Source organism: Hyla sarda, chromosome 2 (genome assembly GCF_029499605.1).
Source record: "Hyla sarda isolate aHylSar1 chromosome 2, aHylSar1.hap1, whole genome shotgun sequence".
NCBI lineage: Eukaryota > Metazoa > Chordata > Amphibia > Anura > Hylidae > Hyla > Hyla sarda.
In genome coordinates, this window is record NC_079190.1 from 23,031,305 (window position 1) to 23,052,960 (window position 21,656).

Sequence of the window (21,656 nt, forward strand, 5' to 3'; positions counted from 1 at the left end):
ATACCCTGCATCACGGCTATAGGCAGACTTAATTTTCTTATACCTCCGCAGCAATCCGGTCTGAGGAAGGTCCAGTGTGGACCGAAACGTCATTGTTTTGTTGGATTGCAAATAAAGTAACCCTTGATTCAATTTCAAAGTGGTGCGCTAAGTTTTATCTGCATGCTGTAAAGGATTGGGATTCCTACTCCTGCACCCACAAATACTCAGAGAGTGATGTATTTCTATACAAAGCAAATCCCTACCACCATATTGTAACCTGGGAGCTCCCGATGTATTTCTGGGTCCACAATTTGGACCCCTAAGCCGTCAGTTAATTGCTCCTGCATAGAGGATGTCCAAACATATGGACCGGTAGACCAAGTTGAAGCAGGAGCTACAGGTTCTCCATTAATATGCCATGTTTGCCATGATGAAATGTCACAGTTGCTGATTAATTGGTATGGGGGGGTAATAAAAAAAAATGACTCTCTCTAAAAACTGTCACAAAAAAGGAGTGGGCAGGATTGGATACAAATGTAACCACACACGTTGTGGGAGCGGGCAGTAATGGTCAGAAATCCAGTAGGAGCGGGATTAAGAAAACAGTCCCACCTAGAGCTCTACAGAGGAGCAAGGCGGCAATGGAGGTCTATGATCTTCAGTAAGGAGCCTCACTTTTCCCTTGGATGCAATAATAAATTGGAGATTGGACTGGCGACCACCTGGGCATCACCATGAAGAGGCCTTCAGGAAGGAACATCACATCAGTCCTACTACCAGGAGTAGGGTATGGGGGTGGAATAATGTATAGTAGCTGGACCCCTCTACTCTTCATTCCAGGTACACTAACAGCCCGGTGTTATAATGATTTGGTAGTGGAACCAATGGTACGGCCAACTCTCCAGGGCCCCAGTAAATGCTTGTGCTACTTTAAAGGGGTACTCCACTGGCCAGCGTGGAACGAAATGTTCCGAACGTTGTTTTCGCGCTGCGGGGGTCACACCCCCTCCTCTAGACTTGCATTAAGGGGGCGTGGCCAACCCCCGCAGCACAAAAACTGTGTTCGGAACATTTAGTTCCACGCTGGCCAGTGGAGTACCCCTTTAAGCATGGCCTAAATGTGTTACCATGGCCTACAACATCTCCGGACTTAGCTACCATTGAGCACATCCGGGGGATCATTGGTTTGCAATTGCAAAGGGAGCTGCCGGCAGAGGATCTTGATGATTTCTGTGCCCAAGTGCATTCAGCGTGGCAGATCATTCCTCACTGATAGCATGCCAAGGCCTGTAAGTGCACGTATTACTGAGCGTTTTTGAATATAATTTTTTTGATAATTTGCATATCATTAACAATCCTACCAATCCTGTAATTTCCATGATTACACAACATTTTCCTTCTTGGAGATGTAATTTCAGTGTTGAGGAGTTGCAGCGTTACCTTGTCAACATGAAGCCTTAGCTACAGGTTGATTCCACCCTAGGTAATAGAGATATGATATATAGGTTGCACATTATATATTGCCCTGCTGAGGATAGCAGGGAGTACACCACAGGCAAGCCGGAACATTCCTCGGCCAGGGAAATATGTGAGATAATAGATGGACGATGAAGACTCTGGAACGTCTTTCAACGCTTACAATGTGGTGACGCAGCAAATCTCCGTAAAGCGCCTCATGTGTTTTCCATTCAGTTCTCGTAATTGGAAACAGGAAAAATAACATCAGAGATTTCATACATAGCTGGGAAATCCCAAGCTGACAAAAAAGAGAGGTTCTCCCCAATGATTCTCAGCTCCGGGTTCCTGTTCATGCTTTATACAATCCAGCGCCCACACAGCGCAAAATTTTGTGTGACAAATATCCATGTAAGCAGCAAGGAGCTAAGAAGGCTATGCTCAAGACTTCAAGATCCTACCATGGAAATCAGAATTATAAAGAATGAGTGTTCCTAACAACTGAAGGCCGTGTAGACATGCCATCCCCAGACTTACCAGCTGTCAACATCCATGCCAGCAGAAGAACACACAGATATAGTGTTGCTAATGTGATGCACCAAATTTCATAAATAGATCATAAAAACAGTGCCAACCATAGTGCATGTCCAAAAAGGAAGAAATTCCGCAGCTCTGGGAAGTTAAAACTTGCAACTATTTCTTTATGCCTAAAGGACAAGTGTCATGGACAAAAACGTATCCCCTATCCACAGGGGATAAGTTTTAGATCACGGGGGGATGGGGTCCGAGCGCTGACCACCCCCTCTCCTTTAACAAACAGGATGTCAAGCAGCTTGGTATGTGGTTAACAATATCTACTTGAGCAGTACAGGGCAAAATTAAAAAAAAAAAAATAAAAAATAAAAAACACCACCAGCTGTGTTGCGGATCTATACACTATGATTACGGATTCCTAGACCCGAAACAGGTCGGGTGTTTTTGTCTGTGCCCTGTACTACTGTATTAGGTATCTTAATAAAGCAAGCTCCATAACTGCAAACCAAGTTGCTAAACCCCCGTTTTTTAAGCATTGCTGAATGCTGCTGGCGACGCACCTGGACAGTCCATGCACAAGTGTGAGAGGGTGGAGATCGTGAGTTGTTACCACGTGCTCCTTGTTCATTTCTTTATTGGTGAAAGAGGTTTAAAAAAAAAAAAAAGCTCATTAAATTCTGACGTATTTCGAACTATTAAAGTTCTTATTCAGGACATAAACAGGAGTGTACAAAACAGACATTTACAGCAGAGCGGAAAAGTATTTAGTCAGCCACCAATTGTGCAAGTTCTCCCACTTAAAAAGATGAGAGGCTGTAATTTTCATTATAGGTTATAACCTCAACTATGAGAGACAGAATGAGAAAAAAAAATCCATAAAATCACATTGTCTGATTTTTAAAGAATTTATTTGAACGTTATGGTGGAAAATAAGTATTTGGTCACCTACAAACAAGCAAAATTTCTGGCTCTCACAGACCTGTAACTTCTTCTTTAAGAGTCTCCTCTGTCCTCCACTCGTTACCTGTATTAATGGCTCCTGTTTGAACTTGTTATCAGTATAAAAGACACCTGTCCACAACCTCAAACAGTCACACTCCAAACTCCACTATGGCCAAGACCAAAGAGCTGTCAAAGGACACCAGAAACAAAAAATTGTAGACCTGCACCAGGCTGGGAAGACTTAGGGTCTATTCACATGTACAGTATTCTGCGCAGATTTGATGCGCAGGATTTCAAGCTGTGTTCAGTTTACATTGAAATCTGCAGCAGAAAATCCTGCACATCAAATCTGCACAGAATACTGTGCGTGTGAATAGACAATGAATCTGCAATAGGCAAGCAGCCTGGTGTGCAGAAATCAACTCTGTGAGCAATTATTTGAAAATGGAAGACATACAAGACCACTGATAATCTCCCGCAATCTGGGGCTCCACGCAAGATCACACCCTGTGGTGTCAAAATGATCACAAGAACGGTGAGCAAAAATCCCAGAACCACATGGGGGACCTAGTGAATGACCTGAAGAGAGCTGGGACCAAAGTAACAAAGGCTACCATCAGTAACACACTACACCACCAGGGACTCAATTCATGCAGTGCCAGACATGTCCCCCTGCTTAAGCCAGTACATGTCCGGGAACATCTGAAGTTTGCTAGAGAGCATTTGGATGATCCAGAAGAGGATTGGGAGAATGCCATATGGTCAGATGAAACCAAAGTAGAACTTTTTGGTAAAAACTCAACTTGTCGTGTTTGGAGGAGAAAGAATGCAGAGTTGCATCCAAAGAACACCATACCTACTGTAAAGCACGGGGGTGGAAACATTATGCTTTGGGGCTGTTTTTCTGCTAAGGAACCAGGATGACTGATCCGTGTAAAGGAAAGAATAAATGGGGCCATGTATCGTGAGATTTTGAGTGAAAAGCTTCTTCCATCAGCAAGGGCATTGAAGATGAAACGTGGCTGGGTCTTTCAGCATGACAATGATCCCAAACACACTGCCCGGGAAACGAATGGCTTCATAAGAAGCATTTCAAGGTCCTGGAATGGCCTAGTCAGTCTCCAGATCTCAACCCCATAAAAAACCTTTGGAGGAAGTTGAAAGTCTGTGTTGCCCAGTGACAGACCAAAAACATCACTGCTCTAGAGGAGATCTGCATGGAGGAATGGGGCAAAAGACCATCAACAGTGTGTGAAGACCTTGTGAAGACTTACAGAAAATGTTTGACCTCTGTCATTGCCAACAAAGGGTATATAACAAAGTACTGAGATGAACTTTTGTTATTGACCAAATCCTTATTTTCCACCATAATTTGCCAATAAATTCTTTGTTGTGATTTGATGGATTTTTTTCTCATTCTGTCTCTCATAGTTGAGGTATACCTATGATGAAAATTACAGGCCTCTCATCTTTTTTAAAGGGGAACTCCCTTGGAATTTTTTTTTTTTTTTAAATCAACTGGTGCCAGAAAGTTAAACAGATTGGAACTCCTTCCAGTAGAGATCAGCTGCTGTATACTACAGAGGAAGTGCTTTTCTTTTTTAATTTCCTTTCTGTCTGACCACAGTGTACTCTGCTGACACCTCTGTCCATTTTAGGAACTCTCCAGAGCAGAAGAAAATCCCCGGAGCAAACCTATCCTGCTCTAGACAGTTCCAGAAATGGACAGAGGTGTCAACAGAGAGCAATGTGGTCAGACAGAAAGGAAATAAAAAAAGAAAGAACTTCCTGTGGAACATATAGCAGCTTATAAGTACTGGACAGATTTAGATTTTTAAAATAGAAGTAATTTACAAATCTGCAACCAGTTTATTTGAAAAAAAAATGCTTTCCAGTTGAGTATCCCTTTAAGTGGGAGAACTTGCACAATTGACTAAATTGACTAAAACTGACTAAATACTTTTTTGCCCCAATGTATACTCTTAGAAGTGTGGTAGCCCTTGGGGGGGTGTATGGTAGTGGTGGTATGTTATAGATATACAAGGGGTTAATGTTAACCCTAGAGTTCGTGACGCCAGGCTGAGGGCTGGTATGCTGAATCAATGTTCCGGCCTATCGCCGCCCTTCCCAGTAACGATAGGTGCATGAAATGACTGAAGGTCCACAAGGAGATTTAAACTTGAACTTGAATAACTTTTACTGAAGTTCATGCAATAACCACGGCACAGTAACAGTCTCATACAAACAGTCCTTAAGTTGCTTAGTGACTGGCAGTAGTTGCGGAACTTGAGCTAGACATAAAGTCTCTGAATTTAGGAAGAGATTTGCAGATCTGTCTGGATTTAGGGGAGTTATTAGGTCCGGTGATGCTGCAGAGTGTCTGGGAATTGATACACTCTATAGTTATAATTGTTCAGCCGTTGCCGCAAGGCTCAGGCCTAACTCACTGTGATTACTGCTGTACAGGTCTGTCTTGCTTGCTTGACAGCCCACGAGGTAAAAGAGCTGTTGCTAGCTTAGCAACCCAGGAACAAGAGAGCGAGAAGATGGCCGCCGCTCCCTTATATGGGCAGGGGACGTGGCGAATCTGATTGGTCCGAACATCTGCCATTCACCATTACATGGTGAGATGGGATTGCTTACATCACAGGGCCTCCATACGCCCTTAAGCTAATACCATAGAGTTCACCTCGTCACATGACCCGCAGGTCCTGCAACGCTAATGGAAACAAGTAATTAACCATTTATTTACACATGTTATTCTATTTATATTAACCTATGAATAAATTAGATCTATACACTAGAATAGAGGCGACCAGGGGTAGACTGGCTAACAGGGATCCCTAAGTCCTAGGGACTCTGGCTATGGGGACCCATAAATAAACAAGTACTGTATAGAATGTGGTACTGGGACACCACAGAAGTATTAGATAGACAGGGATGCAAAAAAAGGTGCGCACCTAGTGCAGATGTCTGGTGATTGAGGCGGGTAAGATAGTTGGCACCTTACCTAGGTGTGTTATGCTGAGTGCATAACATCTGTTAGTGCGTAGTATGCCAGAAGCTGCCACCAGGTCCCTCCGGTGTCCAACGTGTGGGTCACCGGTATCCAAAGAATGAAGATAGTCTTCTGTGCCTTGGAGGAAACTGACTTCTAGGGGGGCGCTCAGCAAGGAACGGTCAAACTTGATAAAAGAATATTTCTTAAAGTAAAATTCAACAAACAGATTAGAAGTGTTTCTAGCCCGAACCGGGCTCTTCATCAGGCATGGAGACAGTAAAATTAACATTGGTTATAAACACATGGAACAAGAGTACTTCCGGGTTAACGGGACCGGTATACTCCTGGAACCAAAACCGGATCATTGTGAATAGCAACAAACATTAAAAAAAGACAGAACATTATTGAAAACATATGTAAAATAAATTGGATAAGGTGCTTGATATAATATACTTTATAGAGCCAGATTATTGTAAAAATAACCGGGTACTATAGCCGGTAGTTTTTGGGCTGCTGGTGAGGAAGGGCTGAAATTTGCGATAATGCGGCAGCGGGATGCGCTGCGTGATACCGGACGGTTGCGCTTGTGCAGATAGAAGGTGTCTTTGAGCCGCTGTAGTAACATGTTCGTGACCCATTGTGATGATCACTGCTGACAGGAGGTATCGGAAAGGTAATAGGGAAAGTATTCAAGCCACTGTGCTAACATGTTTTTCTGCCCGCATGATGGATGGAATGATCGCTGCTTACAAGAGAGTATTGGAAAAGTAATAATGATAGGTGGGCTGAGAAGATCTCTCAGCCGCTTTAGCTACATGTTTTTCTGCCGAGTGGGCAGAAAATCATAACTACAGGAGCTGAGAGATCTTCTCAGCCGCTGTAGTTCAGTTCTTATCTGCGCAAGCGCAACCGTCCGGTATCGCGCAGCGCATCCCGCGGCCGGATTACAGCAAACTACAGCGCTCCCTCACGAGTAGCCCAGAACCTTATCCAATTTATTTTACATATGTTTTCAATTATGTTCTAATGTCTTTTTAATGTTTGTTGCTATTCACAATGATCCGGTTTTGGTTCCGGGAGTATCCCAGTCCAGTTAACCCGGAAGTACTCTTGTTCCATGTGTTTATAACCATTGTTAATTTTACTGTCTCCATGCCTGATGAAGAGCCCGGTTTGGGCTAGAAACGCTTTTAATCTGTGCGTTGCATTTTACTTTAATAAATATTCTTTTATCAAGTTCGACCATTCCTTGCTGAGCGCCCGTCGAGAAGTCCATCTTCTGTGCCTTGGAGGCAACTATCTTCGTTCTTAGAAGTATTAGAGAAGACTTCTAAGACATGCTCGTAAGAGAATATATGTCTGTTGGTTGGCCCAAAAGGTGTTCCACATTGACATTTAATGGCGGTAAGCTGACTTTCTTTTCTTGTACCAATATTGCGGTTCATAGTGTATGTCATTGTGCCCCCCTTTGATCATGGAAATACAGTGATGGCATGTCTTAGACACCAGGGCCTGGGTGATACTTTTGAATTTAAGCAATTTAAACAATATGATAATGAAAACATGAATATAGTAAAATAACTTTAATCTGGCATCATTTGGAATGAATTATTAAATATTCTGGATGTATTGAATGGCATAAGAAAAGTTTTTAGAATCTTTTGCAGCAGTATAGGACCTCCATAACATGTCAACTCAAAGGGATAGAAAATAAAGGGATTCCCCACTTACTTGTTGCTCACGGCCTTCATGAACTCATCAATCAACTCGTCGTATTCTTTTCCACGGACCCTTTTATGTTTCAGTCCAATATATAAGGGGTCATTGAGGAGGGTCTGGGGAAAAAGAAATCATAGGGTTAAATTTTTCCTTGTCAGGATACATATAGCAGGCTTTTAGACAGACTCCAACCTTCATGTATAAAAATACAGCATTGAAGGGGTATTCAGAGTTGATTTTTTTTTTACCTAATAAGAACCAAGAAAAAAAAGCACATACTTACCTTCCTTGCTAAAGCTGCTGTCCTTCTGGTCCCATTGCACAACACTGTGTTTTGAGGTTTGCACCTGTACAGCATGCTTAACCAATCAGTTGTCACAATGGTGTCTCATCTCAGCATATGATTGGCTGAGCAGGCAGTGCACACTCTGACCCCAAAACACAGCAAGCACTGTGCAATGGGACAGTATCATAAGGCAAGTATGTGATTTTTTTTTTTGTTTTAACGATTCCTCCCCAGGCTGAGCGTTGGATAAAAATAAATAAATAAATAAAAATCTACTCCAAATGCCCCTTTAATGTTGTATTCATACATGGGAGGTTACAGCATGTCTAAAAGACTGCTTCACAATGCTAAGCACATATGATTAAATAAAAAATGCTCAGAAAACCCCTTAAGGCAGAAGTCTGGTTCTAATGGATGCTAGTCCCCCAACCCTGGATACTGTTTACCTGCTCCTGATATTTTATCAGTGACTTTAGCTTATCTGCATTACGTATCGGAGTTTAAAGGGGTACTCCGCCCCTAGACATCTTATCCCCTATCCAAAGGATAGGGAATAAGATATCTGATCACAGGGGTCCCACCGCTGGGGGCCCTCTGTGATCTCGGCTGCGGCACCCCAGACATCCGATGCAAGGTGCGAACTTTGCTCCTTGCAGGATGACTGGCGGTGCGGGGCAGAGACTCGTGATGTCACGGTCACGCCCTGCTCGTGACGTCATGGCCATGCCCCCTCAATGCAAGTCTACGGGAGGGGGCGTGAAGGCATGGCCGTGTTGTCATGAGAGGGGCGTGGCTGTGAAGTCACGAGCCTCCAACGCTGCACCCAACGCTCTAAACGAATGCCAGGTGAAGCAGGAGATTGCGGGGGTCCCCAGCGGCAGGACCCCAGCGATCAGACATCTTATCCCCTATCCCTTGGATCCCCTATCCCTTGAAATGCACATACTGGACCTGATTTACTAACAAGGGATAAGCTCCCTCTCTTATCCCTTCACTTCCTGGACAGTAAAGCAAGCACCAGTCCTGCACAAGTTCAGTCCAGTCCAGCTAGGCCAAAGCCTACAAGTCTGCAGCCACATCTAGCCTGTAAGTCTCTTCTATGTCTACAAGTCTCTACTGTCCCTACCAAAGTCATAACAGTAGTACAGTGGCTGCATCATCATTATTACCACTACAAGTCCAAGCAAGTCTGAGAGGTTCCCTGTGTCCCGGTCACCTCTGTAAGAAATGTTATACTGCCGCCTTCAGTAAAGTTCCAGTTGCATCAAAACCTGCTTTGGACTCATTTAATGTATGCCGTTTCTGGGTTGGTTGTCGCGGTGCCCTACACCCTACAAACACTACAAGGGATTGTACTACCATTTGTTCCTGGGCTATTACCACCTGCCCCTACTACTACCTGCACTACACCACCAGGGTACAACACTATTAATTGGCATAAACTAGGCCAAAATTTCTTAGCCATCCTCTGCTTACTGAACAGACACCCCCTTTTGTCAAGACCATGCCGCTTTTGGTCGATGCTAGAGAGAAGCGCCCAAAAATATTTTTATAAGAAATGTCGCAATACCCACATAAGACAAATTAGGCAACGAACACACAGAAATTTTGTCTGGCCCGGGAAAAAAAATAAAAAAAAGCTCAAAAATCTGCCTCCTCATTTTTATCTTCTAAGGTGCCATTTTTGTCCAGCACCAAGAAGGCAGGTAAAATCGTGCTTTATTGGAGGTACAAAAATAGCAAACAGCATACATGAAGCGTAGTGCCTACGCGTTTCGGGCTGGTGAGCCCTTTTTTTTTAAATAGCATATTGGTGTTTTCCTCATTACAGATTGTGTGATTTTTCATCATGTTACTCAAGGATTTCTATTGAAGAAATGGATTGAATTTTTTTTTCTTGGCGTTTTTTTTTTTTTACACCTATAGAAGTTTATGGGAGGAAAAATATCACAATGTCTTAAACACCAGGAATAGAATGCTGCGATTTTGAAAAACGGTCACTGAGCCTAAAAACACAACTAAAGGGTGAAAAAAGTGCAAACAAACAAATAACATGTGGGTATGGTGTTCCATATTTCCCTTTTGACTCCCAGCTAAGGCCTGACCATAGCATTTTCTGGGCCAAAAGAGGCCATGCCATAAGGATGGTGTCCCCCCCCCCCCCCCCCCCCCCCCAAAAACTCTCTTGGGGAGATTTATCAAAACCTGCCCAGAGGAAAAGTTGCTGAGTTGCCCATAGCAACCAATCAGATCGCTTCTTTCATTTTTAACAAGTCCTCTGAAACATTAAAGAAGCGATCTGATTGGTTGCTATGGGCAACTGGGCAACTTTTCCTCTGGGCAGTTTTTGATAAATCTTCCCCTGTGTTTCCAGCCTTACTCTAGAATTCTGTCCATTTGCCAAAGTAAACATGCCTTATTGTCTTAGTAGAGGTGTAGACTAATATTTGGTGCTTTAATTTTCCTTGGTCCAAAGTTGGTGGGAAATAAGTTCATGATGATTTTATTATTATCACTATGACCTTTATCGCAAAGTTATAATGATTATAAAAAGCAGATGACCATTTATAGTCAACTGCTGAATTTACACTGAGGCAAATGATGTCGCCCCCTACGGACAAAACTACAACCCTTTTTTACTCCTTCAATAATCTCGCAGCAGTGTCTCCTCCATGAATCTTCAGACTTTCCCAGCCAAGTGCTGTGTTTAGTCCAAAGCAAACAGACTTGTTCTGTTATGACTCAGATCTCTCCAGCTTCTGTGGGATAATGTCAGATATTTCCAAGTAATACTTGGCCTGGTATGGAGCACGCGAATGATAAAAGTAACTCGGAGGCAGTTTAAAGGGTAAAGGGTTTTAAAGGGCTCTGCACTCAGCTTGTCAATCAATTCTAAATGGGTGGGAGAAAAGCATAGCGCATGTGGCTGAAAGCCAAAGCGTCCCCAACCCCCTGACCAGTCATGGCGCGTTGTTCAAAGTTATTTTTTTGACACTACATGGTATTGCAAAGTGTAGAGGAGAACAGCATCATAATTCTCTCCTCCTCACCTGTCAGGTCCTGGGATAGATCTGTAAGTCACTGGGAACTTGAAAGGTTCTCCTTTAAGTAAATCTTCACCTTTTGTAGTTTTAGGTGAGAAATTCAGTTCTAACCAATTCTATTCATGTATCTTTGTGGTGTTGTGATACATAGCTCATAGCAGCAAGCTTCCTCTAGTTTACCCTGTATACAGTAAGAGTCCCCAGATTACCCTGTATGCAGTAAGAGTCCCCAGATTACCTAGTATGCAGGAAGCTTCTCCCAGTTTACCAGTATGCAATAGGCTTCCCTAAGATCACCCAGTTTGCAGAAAGAGTCCCCAGATTACCCAGTATGCAGTAAGAGTTTCCCAGTATGCAGTAATCTTTCCCCAGTCTACCCAGTATGCAGTAAGCTTCCCCTAAATTACCAGGTATGCAGTAAGAGTCCCCCAGTGAACCCAGTATGCAGTGAGCTTCCCCTAGCTTACCCAGTATGCAGTAAGCTTCTCCCAGTTTACAAGTGTGTAATAGGCTTTCCCCAGCCTACCCAGTATGCAGTAAGCATCCCCTAGATTACCCAGAATGCATTAAGCTTTCCCCAGTCTACCCAGTATCTAATAAGATACAGTACCCCTAGTTTACCCAGTATGCAGTAAGCTTCCTCTAGCTTACCCAGTATGCAGTAAGCTCCAGTCCCCTCCGGTCAGACAGAAATTTATAAGTTTTTTGGTAAGGTTTAAAATTAGTATTTTCCAATTGTATTGCACGTTTTGGTTTATATTATTCATGTGATAGCATTTCTATTGATGCTGACCCCATGAAAGAAGCATACCTATATTTATTGTGCTTAGGTTTTTTTGGTATCTAATAAACTTCCAGCCATTTGTTTTGGCATGATCACTTTTTTTTGTTGTGCTTTGAGAATTTTATAATTTTCCCGCCTATACTGATATAAAAATCATTAGAAAACTGACCAGCATAGGAATTTGGGCCCTTATGTGTGTCCAGGGACGGGTCGTATTTCACTTTTATCATCTGTTCTAAAAAGATGAGCAATGAGCCGTATGGATCCAACCTCCAGGGCAATGCCAAGGGGCTTAAAGCGGAAAAGTGTAAGAAGGAGTAAAAACCTCACGGTAAAAGAAACCACTAATATACACCCTAAGGAACAACTTTTGACAGGTCCATTAGATATGAAGGAAAACAGATACAGATCCGTCAAATGAGAACTATTAACACCCGGGTAGATTATGTCATAGATCACATTAATAGCCGATGCTGTGCAGAGGTGGACGGGCCATCTCAGAAAAGAAGAGTCGAAGAAATACGGAATAATAAAAGAGGCAAAGTTGCTATTTCTAGGAAGGTATGGTCCCAGTCTATTTCTTGAAAGGCAAATTTTCAGCATTTAGCCGCATCTAAAAAAGGTAATTGGCATCCCCTGGGGAGCGACCAATTGTCCTTTGTAATGACACCTTTCATTTTACCATATAATGTATGGCAAAACCCAAAAATATAATTTGTTGGGGAGGAGGAATTGGAAAGAAAACCAGAATTTTGCTACTTTTGGGGAATTTTGCTGTTATGCAGTACACTTTACAGTAAAGCTGAAAAGTTCTTTTTATTCTGTGGGTTGATACGATTTAAAGGATACCCATGTGTACATGCTTTTCTATTATTGTACTTTTTAACAAAATAAGTATGCCTATTTCTGATTCCTACAACTTTCTCAGATTTTCTTACACGGGGCTGTATGAGGGCTTATTTTTAACGCCATGATCTGTAGTTTTTATTGGTACCATTTTTTGTGTATATGTCACATTTTGATTACTTTTTGGATTTTTTCAGGGTTGTGATGTGACCAAAAATCTAAAATTTTTGCCTTTTTATGCTTACGTCGTTCATCATAACTATTAATTGCAATCTTTGGATTTCCATTACTGTTTGGCCCTATGAATAGGCATACAACTTTTATCATTGTTATCTGCAATCTACTTGTACAGCCTGCCTTCTACTGAAGATCCCGGGAGTGGCACAGAGCAGGTAAGCAGAGCTTTGGTTGCATTCTTTACTCATTGGACCCCGCGACTGCACTGCAGGTGATCCAGTGAGTGAATACAATTGATCACAGCATCTAAAGGGTTAATAGGCGTGATTGCTGATGTTTGCCATTAACAGCGAAGTCCTGCGCTGGCTTCATAGTCAGAATGCCCTTTAGGATGTAAATACATATCCAGGTGTGTTAAAGGGGTTATCCAGGAAAAAAATTTTTTTTTATATACCAACTGGCTCCAGAAAGTTAAACAGATTTGTAAATTACTTCTATTAAAAAATCTTAATCCTTTCAGTACTTATGAGCTTCTGAAGTTAAGGTTGTTCTTTTCTGTCTAAGTGCTCTATGAGGACACCTGTCTCGGAAGTTTAGAAGAGGTTTGCTATGGGAATTTGCTTCTAAACTGGACAGTTCCCGAGACAGGTGTCATCAGAGATTACTTAGACAGAAAAGAACAACCTTAACATTAGAAGCTCATAAGTACTGAAAGGATTAAGATTTTTTAATAGAAGTAATTTACAAATCTGTTTAACTTTCTGGAGCCAGTTGATATATATATATAAAAAAGTTTTTTCCTGGAATACCCCTTTAAGCTCATTCCTTTGCAATCCCTTTTACAGGATTTCCCTTCCAGGGTCCATTTCTGGCACATTGTGGGGAGATTTATTAAGCAAATATCACCAGAATTCCGTTCAGAACTGCATAAAAAAGGAGGCATAACCTTCAGCTCCTGGGTCCCAATGCTAAATCTGAAACAGGCCCACCCCTCCACCTACCATGTGGCATCATACCCCAAGGCCACACTGTGACCGTTACCTTTGCCTCCTTAAACCACCCTGCTTCTGCCCCTATCCCTTTGCTTTGTACTCATGGCATTATTAACCCCTTAACGACATCAGACATACAGTGGGGCAAAAAAGTATTTAGTCAGCCACCAACTGTGCAAGTTCTCACACTTCAAAAGATGCGAGAGGCCTGTCATTTTCATCATAGGTATACCTCATCTATGAGAGACATAATGAGAAAAAAGAATCCATAAAATAACATTGTCTGATTTTTAAAGAATCTATTAGCAACTTACGGTGGAAAATAATAACAAAAGTTCATCTCAATACTTTGTTATATCCCCTTTGTTGGCAATAACAGAGGTCAAATGTTTTCTGTAAGTCTTCACAAGGTTTTCACACACATTTGCTGGTATTTTGGCCCATTCCTCCATGCAGATCTCCTTTAGAGCAGTGATGTTTTGGGTCTGTCACTGGGCAACATAGACTTTCAACTCCCTCCAAAGTTTTTCTATGGGGTTGAGATCTGGAGACTGGCTAGCCCACTCCAGGACCTTGAAATGATTCTTACGAAGCCACTCCTTCATTGCCCGGGTGGTGTGTTTGGGATCATTGTCATGCTGAAAGACCCAGCTCCATGTTTTATCTTCAATGCCCTTTCTGATGTAAGAAGGTTTTCACTCAAAATCTCACGATACATGGCCTCATTTATTCTTTCCTTTACACGGATCAGTCGTCCTGGTCCCTTAGCAGAAAAACAGCCCCAAAGCATGATATTTCCACCCCCATGCTTTACAGTCGGTATGGTGTTCTTTGGATGCAACTCAGCATTCTTTCTCCTCCAAACACGACTAGCTGAGTTTTTACCAAAAAGTTCTACTTTGGTTTCATCTGACCATATGACATTCTCCCAATTCTCTTCTGGATCATCAAAATGCTCTGTAGCAAACTTCAGACGAGCCCGGACATGTACTGGCTTAAGCAGGCGGACACGCCTGGCACTGCATGATTTGATTCACTGGCGGCGTAGTGTGTTACTCATGGTAGCCTTTGTTACTTTGGTCCCAGCTCTCTGGAGGTCAATCACTAGGTCCCACATGTGGTTCTGGGATTTTTGCTCACCGTTCTTGTGATCATTTTGACACCATGGGGTGAGATCTTGTGTGGAGCCCCAGATCGAGGGAGATTATCAGTGGTCTTGCATATCTTCCATTTTCTAATAATTGCTACCATAGTTGATTTCTTCACACCAAGCTGCTTGCCTATTGCAAATTTAGCCTTCCCAGCCTGGTGCACGTCTGCAATTTTGCTCTGGTGTCCTTCGACAGCTTTTTGGTCTTGGCCATAGTGGAGTTTGGAGTGCGACCGTTTTTAGTTTGTGGACAGGTGTCTTTTATACTGATAACAAGTTAATGGGTGGAGGACAGAGGAGACTCTTAAAGAAGAAGTTATAGGTCAGTGAGAGCCAGAAATCTTGCTTGTTTTTTGGTTGACCAAATACTTATTTCCCACCATAATTTGCAAATAAATTCTTTAAAAATCAGACAATATGATTTTATGGATTTTTTTTCTCATTATGAAAATTACAGGCCTCATCTTTTTAAGTGGGACAACTTGCACAATTGGTGGCTGACTAAATACTTTTTTGTCAAACTGTAAATGTATGTCATGATGCAGTGGGACTTCCCGCACCATGACGTACATTTACATTATGAATATGACTGCGAGCACCAGACCCGTGCTCGCGTCATGCACGGCAGGTCCTGGCTGCTATCAGCCACCAGGGACCCGCCGGTAATGGCAGATATCAGCGATCAGGCTGATGTCCGCCATTAACCCCTCAGATGTCGTGATCAATATAGATCACGGCATCTGCGGCAGTGCGGTCGGTAAAATGGATAATCGGAATGCCCATGGCGCTGCCGCGGGGTCCGGTCATCCGTAATGACGGACGGAGGTCCCCTCATCTGCCTTTAGGGGTCTTCTGCTCTGGTCTGAGATCGAGCAGACCAGAGCAGATAATCGCCGATAACTCTGATCAGTGCTATGCCTATGCATAGCACTGAACAGTATTAGCAATCAACTGTCAATAGTCCCCTATGGGGACATAAAAAGTGTTAAAAAATAAGTTTAAGTAAAAAGATAAGTTAAAAAAATTTGAAAAATCCCCTCCCCCAATAAAAATGTAAATCGTTACCTTTTTCAATTTTACCCCCAAAAAGTGATAAAAAAAATTTTTTAAGCATTTTTGGTATCACCACATGCATAAATATCCAAACTATCAAAATATAATGTTAATTATCCCGTATGGTGAACAGTGTAAACGTAAAAACAGAAGAAAGTCCAAAATTGCAGCTTATTTGTCACATTTTATTCCAAAAAAAATTCATAAAAAAAGTGATTCAAAAGTCAAATACAAACTAAAGTGGTACCGATAAAAACTAAAGATCCCAAAAATGAGCCCCCATGCAGCCTCGTATACGGAGAAATGACAGGGTTTTAGGTGGTCAAAATAGGGCACTAGGTTACTGTAGTATGTTTAGGGGGAGAGGGGGCTGCCGACCGCCGACTCCCGGACACCGCCGACTCCCGGAGACCTTTACGGTGTTGCGGATTGGTGGGGCTAAAATCTCCTGGCGAGGCTGAGCAGGCAGAGCACACCCCAGCAGGAGCTGCCGACCCCCGGACAACGCCTCTGCTGAGAGCCCGGAGGTTTAGGGTACAGTAAACTGTCTAAAGCTACAACTCCCAGCATCCCCTGACAGTGTGGACATACTGAGAATTGTAGTTTTGCTAATGTTAGGGGAGATGTGAGCAGACAGCATACTGAGGGAGGGGGCGGAGACCTGCACAGTGAGGCCACGCCCCCTCCCTGGGAGAGAAATTCAAACTAGTGAGCTAGAATAAAAGTGTTATAAAAAATAAATAAATAAATAAAGGTGCTAGACATAAAAATTATATATACATGGTCAGGATTAGGTACTGAGTAATATATTTAAAAAGATATATTTTTTATTGGATCTGACAGGTCAAAATGGGCTTGTCCTTAAGGAATTAATATAAAATATATAGATAAATGAATACATTATGGGGAAGATTCATAAAATCTGTGCAGAAAGAGCAACCAATCAGATCACTTCTTTCATTTTTGAAAAGGCCTCTAAAAAAATAAGAGGGGTTCTGATTGGTTGCTATGGGCAACTGGTCAACTTTCCTCTCCACAGGTCTTGAGGAATCTCCCCCTATATGTGAATATATATATATATATATATATATATATATATATGACAAATAAATTTAGACATAGAAACATATAAATATTTTCAAAAACAGTACAACATTGTGTCTTTCAACCAAATAAGGGACACAAATCACAGGTAAGGTAGGGAAGGGGTGAAGGGTACAGGTGAACCCCTACTCAATAAAGAGCCCTACCTAGTCTGATGTCCTTGCCCTCACTAGTCAATAAGTGTGGACAGGGGTTGGGTAATATGAACATTCCTTTATAAAGAATTCACCAACACACCAGATTTGTATAGCATCTCGTGCTCCCTTTCCAACGCGTTTCTCCCTTAGCAAATGACTAGGGTTCATCAGGGAATGGAGGAGAAATTTTTTTAAAAATCATATAAATATCAAGAATCGCAGATAATGTACCGTAGTAGAGTTAAATCAAATAATGCTAAGACACAGTTGAGAAGGTCACGACTGTCAAAAGATAATAACAGTCAAGCATACAAGCTGAGTTCATTAAGCAAATGTGTATAAATCAGTCCATTATTTGATAAGAACAGCCCCTTCCAAAGCGATACCAGCTTAGGGCCGAAGAAAACTGTAACAAAAACAGAAAAATATATATACCAATCAGGTTACTGTTGAAGATTCTCACATATAGGCATATACAAAAAAGGAAAAAAGATCAAAAAAGATCAAGTACCTCTGTATTAAGTTCACAATGGAACAACAGAAAAGCGAGATGATCCCAGTGTAGTTCAGACAGAGCTAAATTAATAGGATATAGATGATCCCAAAAGCTGTAGAGATAAGATCCACCATTTATCAAAAAATATATATATACAGAGCAGTGTGACATCGTCCCTACACATGTGCGAAAAAAATAATAAGAAATGATAAAAGATAGCATACCAGGTTCAAATCAGGACCTAGACACGCAATCGGAAGATGGTACAGTCCTACAGATTAGACAGTGTTGGCCCATCCTGATGCATGCCAAAGTACGTCCCTTCTCATACAGTAATTACTGTGAAGGACAATAAGAGCCAAATAACAACATCGCTCCCAACAATGTGTACAACAAACCAAATTAAGCATGCAAGCCTGGTCTAGGAGTCTTACCCTGATAGTAAAAGTGAATCTAGAATGTTTGCTTGACCACCAAGGAATCTCCTTGTAGATGCCTTATGTAACCAGATTCTTGTCTACCTTTGGTAATAATCTATTCGACTATAGCCTAATATAATTATCAGGTCCATCTTGAATTACCTGCATCTATAATAATTTCTATTTTTTGGTAGTGGTACTATCACGTATTTTTTGACCATCTAATTGACAGTTGAGTGAGCATGATTTATCATGTAGCTTTGGAGTTGAGTTCACATCACTATGCATTATTTCTTTTGATTTATTCATTAATTACTATTATTTGTTACTTTATAGCCCTAATCACTTTGCATTATACTTAGGTACCTTAACATATGCAATTATACTAAGGATATATTGAGATGCGCCCCTATTAAGCCACCATTATTGTTCATCAGTTTTTACAACACTGCTGATATAGATATTTTTAGCATCGCCTATATAGAAGTACTCTATCATCGGGCGCATGCGCAAAAGTGTGGCTATCGCTTTAATTATCAGATTGATAATATTGATAGTTAATTGGCCACTTGGACATATTTATGATGTCCCTTGTACATATACGATCACTGGGCGTAAAATTAATAGGGCCCAATAATCAGCAACTATTACTTTTTGTTTGAAGGCCGGCGATATGCATTTGCGTTCCACCGGTGACCCGCATCGAAGTTTCACACTATCTTCCTTTGATACGCGGATGCGTTCCATTGGGCGGAAGTCCAGGAAATTACATCACTGGACGGAAGTCCACTAAACTTCGGCCGGGAATCGCTGACATATGAGTGCGTTCCACAGGCCGGAAACGCAGTGTTTAGTCTGTTACACACCTCCTCTGTATTTCCTGTCTGGACTGATTTAAAAAGGGCGCGGGACTCAGGTTAGACACGCACATCTTGTGGGTCCATGCGTCTGAGCTATCTGGGCGGGGTAAGTTGTCCACAGTTGTGTTTCATATGATTTGACCGTTTTGTTGGCACTTTTATTTAGCCTGACTTTGATATCCTTGATTGTTAGGAAGGCCATTGAGTCGAATGAACAGGGACACATAGTCTTACTTTCTGACCACGGCTCCATTTATGGGACTTTACTATCAGGGTAAGACTCCTAGACCAGGCTTGCATGCTTAATTTGGTTTGTTGTACACATTGTTGGGAGCGATGTTGTTATTTGGCTCTTATTGTCCTTCACAGTAATTACTGTATGAGAAGGGACGTACTTTGGCATGCATCAGGATGGGCCAACACTGTCTAATCTGTAGGACTGTACCATCTTCCGATTGCGTGTCTAGGTCCTGATTTGAACCTGGTATGCTATCTTTTATCATTTCTTATTATTTTTTTCGCACATGTGTAGGGACGATGTCACACTGCTCTGTATATATATATTTTTTGATAAATGGTGGATCTTATCTCTACAGCTTTTGGGATCATCTATATCCTATTAATTTAGCTCTGTCTGAACTACACTGGGATCATCTCGCTTTTCTGTTGTTCCATTGTGAACTTAATACAGAGGTACTTGATCTTTTTTGATCTTTTTTCCTTTTTTGTATATGCCTATATGTGAGAATCTTCAACAGTAACCTGATTGGTATATATATTTTTCTGTTTTTGTTACAGTTTTCTTCGGCCCTAAGCTGGTATCGCTTTGGAAGGGGCCGTTCTTATCAAATAATGGACTGATTTATACACATTTGCTTAATGAACTCAGCTTGTATGCTTGACTGTTATTATCTTTTGACAGTCGTGACCCACTCAACTGTGTCTTAGCATTATTTGATTTAACTCTACTACGGTACATTATCTGCGATTCTTGATATTTATATGATTTTTAAAAAAATTTCTCCTCCATTCCCTGATGAACCCTAGTCATTTGCTAAGGGAGAAACGCGTTGGAAAGGGAGCACGAGATGCTATACAAATCTGGTGTGTTGATGAATTCTTTATAAAGGAATGTTCATATTACCCAACCCCTGTCCACACTTATTGACTAGTGAGGGCAAGGACATCAGACTAGGTAGGGCTCTTTATTGAGTAGGGGTTCACCTGTACCCTTCACCCCTTCCCTACCTTACCTGTGATTTGTGTCCCTTATTTGGTTGAAAGACACAATGTTGTACTGTTTTTGAAAATATTTATATGTTTTTATGTCTAAATTTATTTGTCATTTATTAAAGTTTAGTTGTATATATCTAGGCCTAATTAATGATTCTGATAGTGCAAGTAGATTATATATTTGTCATTTAAGGGCATTTATCATAATTTATATACGAGGGTACATATATTATCCCCTCGTTAGGTGAATTATATATATATATATATATGTTTTAAAATGACATGAACGAACATGGCAGTGCGCAGTGTCTTACCTCATTGTCAGTGCCGACATCCAGTAACACTGGAAGGCACTGCTGGGGGTGTACTCCACCACAGGCGGTATAGAGTGCCAACTTTCCCACAGGAATCCCCATCCCATAACTTCCCAGGTCACCAAGGCCCAGAATGCGTTCACCATCCGTCACCACAATTGCCTGCAAGATACAACGTGCAACACATTTCACAATAAGATAAGAATCTGATAATATACAGTCATGGCAGTAAATGTTGGCACCCCTGAAATTTTTCTAGAAAATGAAGTATTTCTCACAGAAAAGGATTGCAGTAACACATGTTTTGCTATACACATGTTTATTCCCTTTGTGTGTATTGGAACTAAACCAAAAAAGGGAGGAAAAAAAGCAAATTGGACATAATGTCACCAAATGCCAAAAATGGTCTGGACAAAATTATTGGCACCCTTAACCTAATATTTGGTTGCAGACCCTTTGGAAAAAATAACTGAAATCAGTTACTTTCTATAACCATCAATAAGCTTCTTACACTTCTCAGCCGAATGTTGGACCACTCTTCCTTTACAATCTGCTCCAGGTCTCTTATTGGAAGGCGCCTTTTCCCAACAGTAATTATAAGATCTCTCCTCAGGTGTTCAATGGGATTTAGATCTGGACTCATTGCTGCCACTTCAGAACTCTCCAGCGCTTTGTTGTCATCCATTTCTGGGGGCTTTTTGACAAATGTTTGGGGTCATTGTACTGCTGGAAGACCCAAGATCCCGGACGGTAACCCAGCTTTCTGACACTGGGATGTAGAGTGCGAACCAAAATACGTTGGTAATCCTCAGAATTCATGATGTCTTGTACACATTCAAGGCACCCAGTGCCAGAGGCAGCAAAACAACCCGAAAACATCATTGACCTCCACCATATTTCACTGTAGGTTCTGTGTTCTTTTCTTTTGTAGGCCTCATTCCGTTTTTGGTAAACAGTAGAATGATGCGCTTTACCAAAAAGCTCTATCTTGATCTTATCTGTCCACAAGACGTTTTCCCCAGAAGGATTTTGGCTTATTCAAGCTCATTTTGGCATAATGTAGTCTTGCTTTTTTATGTTTCTGTGTCAGCAGTGGGGTCTCCTGGGTCTCCTGCCATAGAGTTTCCT

General features: G+C 41.6%; 1 protein-coding gene across 2 annotated transcripts in view; it reads right to left on the bottom strand.

Annotated features, from left to right (window-relative positions):
• ME3 (malic enzyme 3) overlaps positions 1-21,656 on the bottom strand; it is a 212,023-nt gene that overhangs the window by 68,719 nt on the left and 121,648 nt on the right. For both annotated transcript variants that reach the window (XM_056561390.1, XM_056561391.1), the window contains exons 6-7: positions 20,529-20,690; positions 7,646-7,749 (exon numbers count right to left, since the gene is read on the bottom strand). In XM_056561390.1, coding sequence (XP_056417365.1) covers positions 7,646-7,749; positions 20,529-20,690 — 266 coding nt within the window. The remainder of the gene's footprint in view (positions 1-7,645; positions 7,750-20,528; positions 20,691-21,656) is intronic.